This window comes from Amphiura filiformis, chromosome 4 (assembly GCF_039555335.1).
Source record: "Amphiura filiformis chromosome 4, Afil_fr2py, whole genome shotgun sequence".
In the NCBI taxonomy this organism is placed as follows: Eukaryota; Metazoa; Echinodermata; class Ophiuroidea; order Amphilepidida; family Amphiuridae; genus Amphiura; species Amphiura filiformis.
Window position 1 is genome coordinate 69,834,545 of NC_092631.1, and position 15,875 is coordinate 69,850,419.

Genomic DNA, 15,875 nt, shown 5'->3' on the forward strand with positions numbered 1-15,875 from the left:
ATTACCTATCTGATGGTACAGTTTTTACACAGAAAATATTTATTTGAAAAACCTGCCACTCGGCTTTTTTCCGGAAAGGTCACAGGGTTGCCGTGACCTGTGCAATAATTACAATTAAAATTTTTCTTATTCTAACAGCAAGCGTTTCTAAAATGCAGTATGGCGAAATGTGGTGTATGTCAATCGTAATAATAACTGAACGATAGGAGAAACAGAATTACGCCTTGGTGTTTACGGGGTGTATAAGTTATTACGTTTACCACTACGACATTTCTATCTAATTTGTAACTTAACAATAATTATGAAATGTAGACCCACACGATGTGCCTTACATAGGTGGAAAATATCTTTCTTTAGCGAACTATGTATTAGTTTGAAATCAATTCCGAAAAAAACTCGATTTGTTTTTTAAAAAGGTATATCCAAGCACTATGTCTTTATATTGGTATATTGAGTTTTTAAAAACCGATACACGCAACTAAAATTGTTCACTTACGCGAGCTTTCGATACGACGACTCAGTGTATTTTTCAAACTGATGGTGATTGGGTTACTGATCTGGGTTTTTAACTGACATCACTGAAGAAAATCAATTATTGCTTTTGACCGAGAAAATGAATTTCATAGCAAAAAGTTGTACCTTTGAATAGAGGTTATCCATGTTCTATAAGCTGCATGTCCTATCAACGACTGCTATACCTTGTTTAGGGCATTCTAAAGAAGTACCTGCACGTGCAACCATGACTGTTTCAAAATAGCCCGCCAAAGTCATGCAGGTAACTCCGAGGTCGTGCATTGAATTAGTTTGAACTACGGGAACCAGTGCCTTTTGTTAGAACTCACACATGAGTGAAGTGGATAACCTCTATTGTGCTGATTTCAACATGTATCTTTCGACTTTTAGCGCAACTATGCATAACAATAGGAAAGCTGGTCAGTAATGTACTGAGTGATTAGAAAAGGCTTAAACCCAACTATTAGGTCCTGATTCATATTTAATCCTCATTTAGGCCTGGGGAATAGATTGTCCATGAAAATTTGGCTAAACTTTCAAAATGTGTTACATTTCATAAACACCAAGCTATGTGTGAGGTAGCGTAAGCTGTATGGGCTATAGGATGATCTAGTCGGCAATATTTTGCGAAAAAAACTGAAATGCTGGACTCCGTATATGTTCTCTACGCTGGATGTCTTTATCTGACCTTCAACTGGTAGAAAGCGTAAGTTTTGAAGAACTGATTCGCTCTGGAGTCAAGAAAATGACGTTTTCCCGGACCCTGTTTGTACAGAAAGTCGATGGGGACTATTGTGCACCCTTAATACCGTTTAACTTGACATCAGTGAACCAGCTGTTTCATCGACGATGTGTAGGTAGATAAAATGATGATTCAATTCAATTAAACGGATTTACATTTTAAATGAAAACTTACCCTGCTAATTCTAAATACAGCAACTAGCTAAATCCGGTAACTATAAAAACATTTTACTTTCTGATTTTTATTTTTCTAAACATATAATACCTTTTAACTTGACATCAGTGAAACATCAGTGTACTTTCATTGAGCTGAACTAGGTGAAATAAAAAAAAAACCCGAACATAGGGAGTTATTTAATTAAGGCTGAAAAAAGTCATATCACACAACAAGCCGTTTGGTCAACACGTTTGCACTTATTTTTTTTGCAAATTACTCTACCCAATTATTACTAGTATCACAACTTGATCTGAACTTTGTATAAGTCCAGTCCTTGGGATGCGAGACGTAAAACACGTGTCTTCCGTCCCCACCATGCATTACTGCTGAGCTGCTTGTGGGCGAATCGTCAGGTGATAGCGTCTTCATTTGTTTTATTCAAATTAGCCGCACAAACTATTTTGGGCGCGGCGCGCCGCCTTGAAATTACATGTGTTTGCGACCAAATGGGGCCAACTCAAGCACACCCTTTGGCATTGCAATAACTAAGGAACCACTTTCTCAAGTGCGCTTACACATAACTATGTTGTGCTCATTTATTGATGCTCGACTGCTGTGTAAAGCGTTAGTTACCAGCTTAGTGGCAGAACCCTTTGGTTCGAAACAATGATACCACTTTTATCAATTCGGCATCGAAGGAACAATGCGTTACGTAATCTATTGTCTTTCCATATTTATAAAACCGCCTTTGGTCGGTACGTTTCTGCTATTTATCCTTTGAACGTAGGTCAATGCAATCCAACGTTCTTGATTGCGTTAATGTTGATCATTATCTCATTTAACACAATAGTCATTTAATCACCCTTTAGCGACAAGCTAATCTACGCAAATCAATAATGAAAATCAATATGAACGAAATGAAGAAGATCGACAACGCGTGATCAAACCATTTACATTATTTATGTTAGGTAATTATCATTTTACCTTTGGGACGGGGTTGATATACTTTTTGAATTAATTATTTGAAATGCGCAGCTGCTTGATTCGTGGCAACCACATAACGTTTACATAGCGTTTTACAGCATTGTAGTAGTCCGCAACCAAATTGTCAAAATCAAGTAGGTATCGCGACCGACACCGTAAAGCAGTTTATAGTAAGTCAATAAGAAAATTATGATGATTTTGATTTAAACTTTTGATCCAAACATAAGGAAATAATTCGTACCTCGGAATTTTCAAATGGTACTCCATTTTCATCAGCGAGTGAGTGAGTGTATCAGGTCGTGATCTTTTTGACCTTTGACCTGCTAACAGACCCGTAGACTCCAGGAAGTTTGAACCGACCCAGTTCTTGCTGAGAAATGGTTGGTTGGCTTTGATGTGAACAGCTTCGTTGACTCCACATTGAACCACCTAATATCCCTGTCGAGTATGTGAACTTTGTCTAAGTCCACAAAATGTCCAGGAGATTCGATGTGAATGTGGTTTGAGACCTCTGATGATGTACTAGTAGGCCTCCTATCATAAACCGTGTTTTCAAAGAGCGCTCAGTTTCACCAATATATGCTTCTCTTCTTTGTACTGCCCAGTTACAGTTTTGCCCTGGCACGGGATATAGTATACAGACCTGTAATGTCCTTCTTGTCTGTCTTATCCTTGGGTGACACAAGGATTTGTCATTGTGTGCGGGTTGGTTTCAGGAACACGCTAACACCCGTAATTGCTAAAGGTCCTTCTTATAGCTTCAGAGGTGCCTTTGATGTAGGGGATCACTACATGGCCTTTATATGGACGTTTTTCGCCCACGTCGCTCGTTTTGTGAGTTTTGGTTGTGTAGCTTTATCGAGAGCCCATTTGGGGCATCCACATTTCGCTAAAGCGTTGTTGACATGCAACTTTTCGTCCTCACGATCCTGGTGGTTGGTGACCACAGTGTCAGCCCTATGGTACAAAGTTCGGATGACTCCTAGTTTGTGATCAATGGGTGATTAGAGGAAATTATTATTTTGACGTGTCTTGCACTATTTTCAGCCACTTAATATAACGTTTTATGAACCAACATTTCCTGAATTTTATTAGTTACTAGTGAAGCTTATTCCACAGACGAATCATTTGTTTAATAGCGTCACAGGTGTGATAAGTGGAAAGGCCTGTTTCTTCCAAATGCAACATTGGATCCTCTTAAAATAACCAGACATAGTTTTATGATCTCCAGGGCCAGATTTACCATTGGGCCAGATGGGCCCGGGCCCAGGGCCCCAAGATTTGTGGGCCCCTTTTTAGCCCAAATACCCCTCATTTCGTCCAAAATAGGGTAAAATTGCACAATTTGCGCGCTTCGCGAGCACTGGCCCTTTGCATAGCAAAATTCGCCTTCATTTGGGGCTAGATTAGTCTGAATTAAATATTTTATGCCCGCTCCGGGCGCAAATATCCGAGTAAAACCTATATGCTCGCATCTCCGCCGGCACTATAGATCTCATACCCAAACTAAAACTGGGCACTTGAGTGTACATGCCTTCCTCACGGTGAGTTTGGGTCATCCGAATTTTGGCCTGGCCCAGGGCCTCCAAAAAGACAAATCCGGCCCTGATGATCTGCCGTATTAAACATTAATCTACAAAGTACTAACTAAATTTCGGCTTGGTAGTTTCTCTGAGTATTTTTAAATAAATTGATCAAAAGAAAGCGAAATTATCTGATTTGAATTCCCCAAGAAATCTCTCTGAGCCCCTTTAATCACCGTTTGTTTATACATGCAAACCAATATTATGAAAATTAATATGCCCAAAATTTTGAAGATTGACAACACGTGATCAAAACATTTACATGATTTATGTCAGGCAGAATTCAGCACTTTGTCATTGGGGCGGGGTTGTTACATACGTTTTGAAATGATTATTTGAAATGCGCAATGCTTGATCCGTGGCTACCACCGTTTACACATCGTTTTACACCATTGTAGTAGTCACCACCATTGTCAAAATCAAGGTAAGTGCGACCGACACTGTTAGTAAGTGCAGACGCGTCTTGTACTATTTTCAGCCACTTCAAATAGCGTGTTATGAACCAACATTTCCAGAATTTTAATAGTTACTAATGAATCTTACTCGACAGATAGCGTTATAGGTGTGATAAGATTAAGTAAATAAGTGGGAAGGCCTGTTTCTTCCAAATGCAACATTGGATCCTCTTAAAATAACCAGACATAGTTTTATGATCTCCAGGGCCAGATTTACCATTGGGCTAGATGAGCCCGGGCCCAGGGCCCCAAGATTTTTGTTTCCCCTTTTTAGCTCGAATACCCCTCATTTCGTCCAAAATAGGGTAAAATTGCACAATTTGCGCGCTTTGGGTCATCCGAATTTTGGCCTGGCCCAGGGCCTCCAAAAAGGAAAAACCGGCCCTGATGATCTGCTGTATTAAACAGTAATCTACAAAGTACTAACTGGTGGGTCACAATACTTTTGATACAGCCTGGATACCAAGTATCTGCAGTTTCTGTATTTTTGTATTCGTTGCAGAATTCACAACAACCAAGTAACTTTAAAGGGGTTGTTTTAAAAGGAATCCATTAATCCACGAATGTCACATTCATGACACTATATTACAGGTGATAACTCAGCCAAGATGAAGATGAACCTAGTCGTCTTAGTTGCTGGTATTTTCATCATATTTTGCAACTCTGAAAACTCCGAATCGGTGGACTGTATCGCTCTCTGTAATGAATGTGTTGAGGCTTCGGACACACTAACCCATATGGGCTGCACTAAGCATTGTGAGGAACTCACGCAGAGAGATAATGGCAAAATGTCGTGTTCAAAATTAACAGGTAAATGTTTCTATTTTTGTTGCACATTTCCTATCCATATAGAGCAAGGAGAGGGCCCATATACGTAGCAAGAAGTTAGACTCTCATAAAGTGGCATCCATTTAATATCAGGCAGCTGCTTGACCAGCCTTAAACTAGTCAGACTGGTTAGTCAAGCCTGTAATTCATTAATTGTCAAGCATGACGTACTAGTTTAATATTTTCAAGCCTCCTTGACTATGTTGTATCAGACTAGTTTACGATATCGAGTTAGTCAAACTGGCTTGACTAACTTTAAGTTAGCAATCTTAACTAGATTAGTTAAGCGCGACTTGAATAGCTTTTAATAGGTTAGTCAAGGCTTGACTAGCTTCAGGTTAGTCACACTGGTTGGACTAGCTTTAGGTTAGCAATCTTAACTAGATTAGTTAAGCGCGGCTTGAATAGCTTTTAATAGGTTAGTCAAGGCTTGACTAGCTTCAGGTTAGTCACACTGGTTGGACTAGCTTTAGGTTAGCAATCTTAACTAGATTAGTTAAGCGCGGCTTGAATAGCTTTTAATAGGTTAGTCAAGGCTTGACTAGCTTCAGGTTAGTCAAACTGGCTTGACTAGCTTTAGGTTAGCAATCTTAACTAGATTAGTTAAGCGCGGCTTGAATAGCTTTTAATAGGTTAGTCAAGGCTTGACTAGCTTCAGGTTAGTCACACTGGTTGGACTAGCTTTAGGTTAGCAATCTTAACTAGATTAGTTAAGCGCGGCTTGAATAGCTTTTAATAGGTTAGTCAAGGCTTGACTAGCTTCAGGTTAGTCAAACTGGCTTGACTAGCTTTAGGTTAGCAATCTTAACTAGATTAGTTAAGCGCGGCTTGAATAGCTTTTAATAGGTTAGTCAAGGCTTGACTAGCTTCAGGTTAGTCACACTGGTTGGACTAGCTTTAGGTTAGCAATCTTAACTAGATTAGTTAAGCGCGGCTTGAATAGCTTTTAATAGGTTAGTCAAGGCTTGACTAGCTTCAGGTTAGTCAAACTGGCTTGACTAGCTTTAGGTTAGCAATCTTAACTAGATTAGTTAAGCGCGGCTTGAATAGCTTTTAATAGGTTAGTCAAGGCTTGACTAGCTTCAGGTTAGTCACACTGGTTGGACTAGCTTTAGGTTAGTCAAGCTGGCTTGACTAGCTGTAGGTAAGTTAAGTCAATTACTTTCGTAACTTAACCTTTCATTTCGAAATACTAAGTTGCCCAACCTCTTTGAACATGCATGTTCAACAGCTTTGAAATGACTACCTTATACTAGTAGATGGATACTAATCGGGATGATAAGTTTAGGATTGTAAACCGGACAAAAGCATCGTTGTTAACAACATTGCTGTTTTATATATGGAATAAACTTTTCGATGATTTTAAATGTATAATGTGACATAATGGATATTCATTTGCTATTGAAGACCTTAGAATCTAAGGTAAGAATACTAAACACTGATAATAAGCATCACTATTATTTCGTAACTGCATGGTTTAGTGGAAAGGGTAAAAGGTTCATTCTCAGTGCTCATACATCTGCTGTCATCATGATCACTAGGTAAGAGTAGAGGATTTTCTTCAAGGGACCAACGCAAAACTATGAGAATAAATCCCACCAGACAGGAAAAACTGGTTTTTGTTTCATAATTTTTACCAGTAACGTGGTTTGCAGCACACTAGTCAAGCAAACTACTTTAGCATGCTTGACTAACTAGCCTGACTTGTCAAACAGCTGACTGCCCAGCAAACACAAAAACGTTTTTAAAACGTTTTAAATAAGTTATATTTTGGGTTAAAAAAAAAAAAAAAACGTTTTGATAACATTAAAATGTCGGGTTATATAAAGGTCATGAAATCGTATTAAAACGTTTTGTATGAAAACACACTACAACAATATTTTTAAAATGTTTTTGAAATGTCATTGTAAACTATTTTTGCAAACATTTTTGGCCAAATATTTTGTCAACACTTAAATAACATTATGTTAAAATATTTGCACCCAGCAAACACAGAAATGTTCTTAAAACGTTTTTTACAAAACGTTTTAATAACATTTAAATGTCGGGTTATATAAAGGTCGTGAAAACATTTTGAAAACGTTATTGTAAATATTTTGGGCAAACATTTTTTGCAAAATATTTTTCAACCCCAAAATAACATTCTTAGAATGATTTGTACCAAGTTTTCAAAAATGTTTTTGGAATGTTATTAAAACGTTTTTAAAACATTTGTGTTGGCTGTGCAGTAAATTACCAACAAATGTTATTTAATGTTTTCTGACAACCTTTTATAACCTTTTGCGAATGATGTCGAAAACGTTTTGTGTTTGCTGGGTGACTAGCTTAGAATTGCTTGACTAACGCTATGAAGTATTTTGTTTAAATAATAATCTCAAGGTTGTGGATCTTTATGTTTACAAGTTGGCATCATCTTGAATAATTTCGGGAGCAATTTGAATGAACCATCACCATGATTACCTTTTCTTTTTAGCACCGAGCAAAGGCAGCCTCTCCCTTGAAGACGAGATCAATGCAATGAACGCGAGAATATCAGAAATGATCGAAAGCGGTGATCATTCGGCCATTATTGAAGAGTTATTCGTTGACGATTGTATAAATGTCGTTAATGGACAAGCACCTGGATTTGGGAAGGAAGGTAAACATTTAAATTACTTGACACCCATTGAAATAATCAAAGAGATTACACCCAAAGAGTATTACTCAGAATTACCCCGTGTGTAATACTGTGGTAAATCCTCCATTTTGGTTTGTCGCTCATGTAGGGCAAATAGTGTACCGCTGTCGTTTTTCAGCTAGAGCCCGAAATCGAATGATAATAGGCCTTATGAGATATATCTATATGGTTTAGTTCAGGGTCGCACTTTTAATAGCAAAGACTCTGCCCCCGGGCTCTGCCTGTGGACTCTAACGCTGAGCTACAAATATTGTCAGAGTTGGAGGCTCAAAGAACTGGAGCATGATGGGTCTTGAGGAACTGCCAGAAAGTCTTTACATGTGAGTGCCCCCTCAACGTCAAACGTCGTCCATGTAAAAAACGAGAACATAACAATGTTAATAAATTGAGTACAATTAGGAAGCCAATACGTTAGTACGTGTGAATTTAAAACAGCGAAACATGCAAAGGTATGCCGTATTCCCGGACCGTATTAATTAAGTACAAACAGTGATTTTATGTCAAAATATATTTCACTCTAATGTTATAGAAATGCGGGCACGTAGCAAGAATTGCCGCATTCATTTTAATCGATCGTAAATGAGTATTAGTCCTGGTATCAGTAAGCTGTTAACGAGTGGAAGCATTATACGGAATATCAAAGAAAAGTTTAAAACTAGTCAACAACACTCACGTTTTTGTCCGAATAATTTCAGAGTAACCATACTCCGTCATCAGTGGTGTGATACTGGTGAATGAATGATGTATGAACTTTACTTCCTGTTGACAATGTCCTTTTTTGACCTTTTGTCAGGTGTTTCTATAAGTAAAGTGTCATAGATTTTGGAAAGTTCTTTGTGAGTTGACTCACATTTACCAAAAACACCGAAAAATTGTAAACTCACAGGAACTACAAACAACAATTGTAGTAAAACCACACGGGAATTCTTGCCAACACAGTTTAGTTTTCGGACTACTTTATATTTTGCCATAGAATTTGTAATATATCACGAATCAAAAATTCTAAAACATTTGATGTTAGGACATTTTTAATATTCTGAAATTCTGAAGCTTTGGTGCGTTGATATGCTCCCAGGTTCCCCACAAAACGCCGTAAAAAGGTGGCTAAAGCGACGAATTATATATCAACTTTAATAGATTTTAGAATAAAGTGCGATTTCAATAAAAAATAGATTCATGTTAATTTTGTTTTCCAAAAAATGTTAGTTTTTACTAATCACATCATTATGTCTACTTTTAATTTCTTGGCAACAAATAAGGCAAGACAAACAAGAAGTTGTCTTTAAAAAATGACAGTCACGGATCAGGTGTATAGTAGGCCTATCTGAGACTATTATACCTGTGATTATTATATAGTCTCAGATAGTACTTTAATACGAAAATAAATAAGTGATATCTGCGTCTTGACTCTGGAAAGCCACCCACAGGAAACAAATTTGGCTATAGCTACGAAGACAATTGTATCAAAATGTCCACTATTATTGCATGTTGGCAATATCTTAAATTTGTTGAATATAATTTGCTATACAGATGCAAGATGCCTTATCACTAAAGTAAACAAATTACACAGCTAGTCTGGGTCTTGCTAGCTTTTGTCATGGATATTTGTCTCATACTTAGCCCTGCTTTTATGAACACCAATTATTATTTTGTACACAGAAAAGATATTATACAGGTTTATACACACATTGCTGAGTTATTACAAGAGTCAATAAACATTCAATTTACTATAGATAATGGACTTAGTTTTGTGCAATGTAGTTTTCTGAAGTAAATCGCCCATTGTATAGTTTTCAATACAGATAGGCCCAATCATAAAGTAAACATTCAGTATACTGACCATAACCTGTCTACATAGCTTTGATTAAACAATCATTTATGTGTATTGTCAGCATGTGATGGCTATAAGCCAATTGCAAACATGTTTATAAGAAAGGCTAAATAATTACTACACTCAACAACTCATTACCATATTTAAGGGCTAATTTAGTCCCTGTCATGTAAGGCAGGATTAGATAAAGGCATGCAAACTAGGGTATGAGATATTAGGAATTATTTCCTAGCCTCTTAACCACAGGTTTGGTGGGCTACAAGCTATTCAAGATGTAAGGGATAAACTGTGCATATGAGATGTTGGTACAAGTGGCATCATTTCACTGCCGAAAAAATATTGCTATTTCATTCCAGCGCCTATAATTAATAATTCAGTCAATAAGTTTATTAGCTCACCGATTGTTATTGAGCTTCACGCAGCTAGGACGTATATTATACAAACACAAAATGTTTTGAGGGGAAGTAGTCAAAACTACTGGTCCCGAGGTGTTGGATGACTTGATTTCTTCCCGACGCGTCAGCGGAGGGAAGTAGTCAAATCATTCAACACCGAAGGACCAGTAGTTTCGACTGCTTCTCCGAAATGAAACATGTTGTATTTGTTTTACTATGCCTCATACATACAGGGTGTCACAGGGAGGCCCCTCATTGCGCCCTCTTTTTCTCCTATTTCTGAAAAGTTGATCAAATATATTTTGGTATGTAAAAACACTTTGAGTTGTTAGCTTTAATAAACCAAAACAATTATATCAATCGGCTCACAACTTTTGAAGATATGCTCTTTTAAAGAATGTACCCGTTTTTCACTCTGTCCACGGAGAAGGTTTGGCTACTTCAAAGATTGAAAAGGAGTACACATACCATTCATGAATATTAAACATTCCTCAATGATAACTTTATAAAATAACTTTATTTATTGAATGGACTTTACCGGTGGGTTTATGGGCAATGGATTTTGTTAATAGTGTCATTCATTTGTGGGTAAAATGGATGCCGAATGGGACTTCTTTTGTTTTACTTGCAATTACTTATTTTTCATTGTTATTTATACCTTTTTGTTTATTTTGTTTCTTACTTTCTTACTTTGTTGTTTCTTGCTTTCTTTTTTTATTTACAACATAAGTCATTTCTTTTTTAGGATAAAAGGTAGCCCTAAAAGGCCGTTTGGTTTGTCTTTGGTTCTTCTGAAGTGAGTTTACTGTGCTGCTCTGCCCTCTACCTGGTTGCCTCCTTGGCGAATACAGGTTTCAGCCCTGGTCCTCATTGCATCAATTGCGTTGCGTACCATCCTTGTGCGCCGGATACTTGCGAATGCATTCTGTAATACGTTTGCGAAGATCTTGGATTTTGCCACAAAGGAAACAAATCAAGTGGTGTGAGGTCTGGTGATCGTGCAGGCCACTCCACAGCATGAGCCATCCCAACCACTCCGTTTGCTATCCGTGGACAGAGTGAAAAACTGGTACTTTTATTCAAAAGGGCATATCTTCAAAAGTTGTGAGCCGATTGAAATAATTGTTTTAGTTTATTAAAGCTAACGATTAAAGGGTTCTTTACATACCAAAATATATTTAATCAACTTTTCAAAAATAGGAGAAAAGAGGGCGCAATGAGGGCCTCTTTTTTGGGGACACCCTGTATTTTCACTATCACGGAAAAATCGTAAACAAAAGTCAAAACCCACACCAAGCAACGTGCCGGCCGCAATATTTTTTTCCGTAGTTAACATTTGAATAGGGAGTCTTCTATACATGTATCTATGTTAAAGCAGTAGGCCTATATACTAAGGTTTACATATTTTCACTATATATGACTGTGCTTAAGCATCATTATACTGATATTGTATACTGATATGGTATATTATAATGGTATTAAAACCTGGATTCAAGTATTCTATATATAATATGTCTTTTTATTTTATAAATATAATATATAATATGTCTTTTTTATTATTAATATAATGTGTTTTTGCCCTGTGTCTTGGTGTCATTGGTGACAAAACCTGGATTCAAGTATTCTATATATAATATGTCTTTTTATATTATAAATATAATATAATGTGTTTTTGCTCTGTGTCTTGGTGTCATTGGTGACAAAACCTGGATTCAAGTATTCTTTATATAATATGTCTTTTTATATTATAAATATAATGTGTTTTTGCCCTGTGTCTTGGTGTCATTGGTGACAAAACCTGGATTCAAGTATTCTATATATAATATGTCTTTTTATATTATAAATATAATGTGTTTTTGCTCTGTGTCTTGGTGTCATTGTTGACAAAACATTGTTTTGAGTATTCTATATATAATATGTCTTTTTATATTATAAATATAATGTGTTTTTGCCCTGTGTCTTGGTGTCATTGGTGACAAAACCTGGATTCAAGTATTCTATATATAATATGTCTTTTTATATTATAAATATAATGTGTTTTTGCCCTGTGTCTTGGTGTCATTGGTGACAAAACCTGGATTCAAGTATTCTATATATAATATGTCTTTTTATATTATAAATATAATGTGTTTTTGCTCTGTGTCTTGGTGTCATTGGTGACAAAACCTGGATTAAAGTATTCTATATATATTATGTCTTTTTATATTATAAATATAATGTGTTTTTGCCCTGTGTCTTGGTGTCATTGGTGACAAAACCTGGATTCGAGTATTCTATATATAATATGTCTTTTTATATTATAAATATAATGTGTTTTTGCTCTGTGTCTTGGTGTCATTGGTGACAAAACCTGGATTCAAGTATTCTATATATATTATGTCTTTTTATATTATAAATATAATGTGTTTTTGCCCTGTGTCTTGGTGTCATTGGTGATAAAACCTGGATTCAAGTATTCTATATATATTATGTCTTTTTATATTATAAATATATTGTACTTTTGCTCTGTGTCTGGGTGTCATTGGTGACAAAACCTGGATTCAAGTAGTCTATATATATTATGTCTTTTTATATTATTATATTGTTTTTGCTCTGTGTCTTGGTGTCATTGGTGACACAACCTGGATTCAAGTATTCTATATATAATATGTCTTTTTATATTATAAATATAATGTGTTTTTGCTCTGTGTCTTGGTGTCATTGGTGACACAACCTGGATTCAAGTATTCTATATATAATATGTCTTTTTATATTATAAATATAATGTGTTTTTGCCCTGTGTCTTGGTGTCATTGGTGACAAAACCTGGATTCAAGTATTCTATATATAATGTCTTTTTATATTATAAATTTAATGTGTTTTTGCTCTGTGTCTTGGTGTCATTGGTGACACAACCTGGATTCAAGTATTCTATATATAATATGTCTTTTTATATTATAAATATAATGTGTTTTTGCTCTGTGTCTTAGTGTCATTGGTGACAAAACCTGGATTCAAGTATTCTATATATAATATGTCTTTTTATATTATAAATATAATGTGTTTTTGCCCTGTGTCTTGGTGTCATTGGTGACAAAACCTGGATTCAAGTATTCTATATATGATATGTCTTTTTATATTATAAATATAATGTGTTTTTGCCCTGTGTCTTGGTGTCATTGGTGACAAAACCTGGATTCAAGTATTCTATATATAATATGTCTTTTTATATTATAAATATAATGTGCTTTTGCTCTGTGTCTTGGTGTCATTGGTGACAAAACCTGGATTCAAGTATTCTATATATAATATGTCTTTTTATATTATAAATATAATGTGTTTTTGCCCTGTGTCTTGGTGTCATTGGTGACAAAACCTGGATTCAAGTATTCTATATATAATATGTCTTTTTATATTATAAATATAATGTGTTTTTGCTCTGTGTCTTGGTGTCATTGGTGACACAACCTGGATTCAAGTATTCTATATATAATATGTCTTTTTATATTATAAATATAATGTGTTTTTGCCCTGTGTCTTGGTGTCATTGGTGACAAAACCTGGATTCAAGTATTCTATATATAATATGTCTTTTTTAATATTATAAATATAATGTGTTTTTGCTCTGTGTCTTGGTGTCATTGGTGACACAACCTGGATTCAAGTATTCTATATATAATATGTCTTTTTATATTATAAATATAATGTGTTTTTGCCCTGTGTCTTGGTGTCATTGGTGACAAAACCTGGATTCAAGTATTCTATATATAATATGTCTTTTTATATTATAAATATAATGTGTTTTTGCTCTGTGTCTTGGTGTCATTGGTGACACAACCTGGATTCAAGTATTCTATATATAATATGTCTTTTTATATTATAAATATAATGTGTTTTTGCCCTGTGTCTTGGTGTCATTGGTGACAAAACCTGGATTCAATCATCCTATATATAATATGTCTTTTTATATTATAAATATAATGTGCTTTTGCTCTGTGTCTTGGTGTCATTGGTGACACAACCTGGATCAAGTATTCTATATATAATATGTCTTTTTATATTATAAATATAATGTGTTTTTGCCCTGTGTCTTGGTGTCATTGGTGACAAAACCTGGATTCTATTCTATATATAATATGTCTTTTTATATTATAAATATAATGTGTTTTTTGCTCTGTGTCTTGGTGTCATTGGTGACACAACCTGGATTCAAGTATTCTATATATAATATGTCTTTTTATATTATAAATATAATGTGTTTTTGCCCTGTGTCTTGGTGTCATTGGTGACAAAACCTGGATTCAATCATCCTATACAAAATATGTCTTTTTATATTATAATTATAATGTGCTTTTGCTCTGTGTCTTGGTGTCATTGGTGACACAACCTGGATTCAAGTATTCTATATATAATATGTCTTTTTATATTATAAATATAATGTGTTTTTTGCCCTGTGTCTTGGTGTCATTGGTGACAAAACCTGGATTCAAGTATTCTATATATAATATGTCTTTTTATATTATAAATATAATGTGTTTTTTGCCCTGTGTCTTGGTGTCATTGGTGACAAAACCTGGATTCAAGTATTCTATATATAATATGTCTTTTTATATTATAAATATAATGTGTTTTTGCCCTGTGTCTTGGTGTCATTGGTGACAAAACCTGGATTCAAGTATTCTATATATAATATGTCTTTTTATATTATAAATATAATGTGTTTTTGCCCTGTGTCTTGGTGTCATTGGTGACAAAACCTGGATTCAAGTATTCTATATATAATATGTCTTTTTATATTATAAATATAATGTGTTTTTGCCCTGTGTCTTGGTGTCATTGGTGACAAAACCTGGATTCGAGTATTCTATATATAATATGTCTTTTTATATTATAAATATAATGTGTTTTTGCCCTGTGTCTTGGTGTCATTGGTGACAAAACCTGGATTCAAGTATTCTATATATAATATGTCTTTTTATATTATAAATATAATGTGTTTTTGCTCTGTGTCTTGGTGTCATTGGTGACAAAACCTGGATTCAAGTATTCTATATATATTATGTCTTTTTATATTATAAATATAATGTGTTTTTGCTCTGTGTCTTGGTGTCATTGGTGACACAACCTGGATTCAAGTATTCTATATATAATATGTCTTTTTATATTATAAATATAATGTGTTTTTGCTCTGTGTCTTGGTGTCATTGGTGACACAACCTGGATTCAAGTATTCTATATATAATATGTCTTTTTATATTATAAATATAATGTGTTTTTGCCCTGTGTCTTGGTGTCATTGGTGACAAAACCTGGTTTCAAGTATTCTATATATAATATGTCTTTTTATATTATAAATATAATGTGTTTTTGCCCTGTGTCTTGGTGTCATTGGTGACAAAACCTGGATTCAAGTATTCTATATATAATATGTCTTTTTATATTATAAATATAATGTGTTTTTGCTCTGTGTCTTGGTGTCATTGGTGACAAAACCTGGATTCAAGTATTCTATATATATTATGTCTTTTTATATTATAAATATAATGTGTTTTTGCCCTGTGCCTTGGTGTCATTGGTGACAAAACCTGGATTCAAGTATTCTATATATATTATGTCTTTTATATTATAAATATATTGTACTTTTGCTCTGTGTCTGGGTGTCATTGGTGACAAAACCTGGATTCAAGTAATCTATATATATTATGTCTTTTTATATTATAAATATAATGTGT

At 34.9% G+C, this 15,875-nt stretch overlaps 2 protein-coding genes across 3 annotated transcripts in view; both read left to right on the top strand.

Moving 5' to 3' along the window:
* LOC140151310 (uncharacterized) overlaps positions 1-15,875 on the top strand; it is a 75,436-nt gene that overhangs the window by 9,968 nt on the left and 49,593 nt on the right. The window lies entirely within an intron of this gene.
* The window catches only part of LOC140151309 (uncharacterized), a 53,744-nt gene continuing 42,287 nt past the window's right edge, over positions 4,419-15,875 (top strand). Inside the window, exons 1-3 of the mRNA XM_072173597.1 lie at positions 4,419-4,424; positions 5,025-5,243; positions 7,735-7,899. Of these exons, the coding sequence (XP_072029698.1) occupies positions 5,042-5,243; positions 7,735-7,899 (367 nt within the window). The 5' untranslated portion in view covers positions 4,419-4,424; positions 5,025-5,041. The remainder of the gene's footprint in view (positions 4,425-5,024; positions 5,244-7,734; positions 7,900-15,875) is intronic.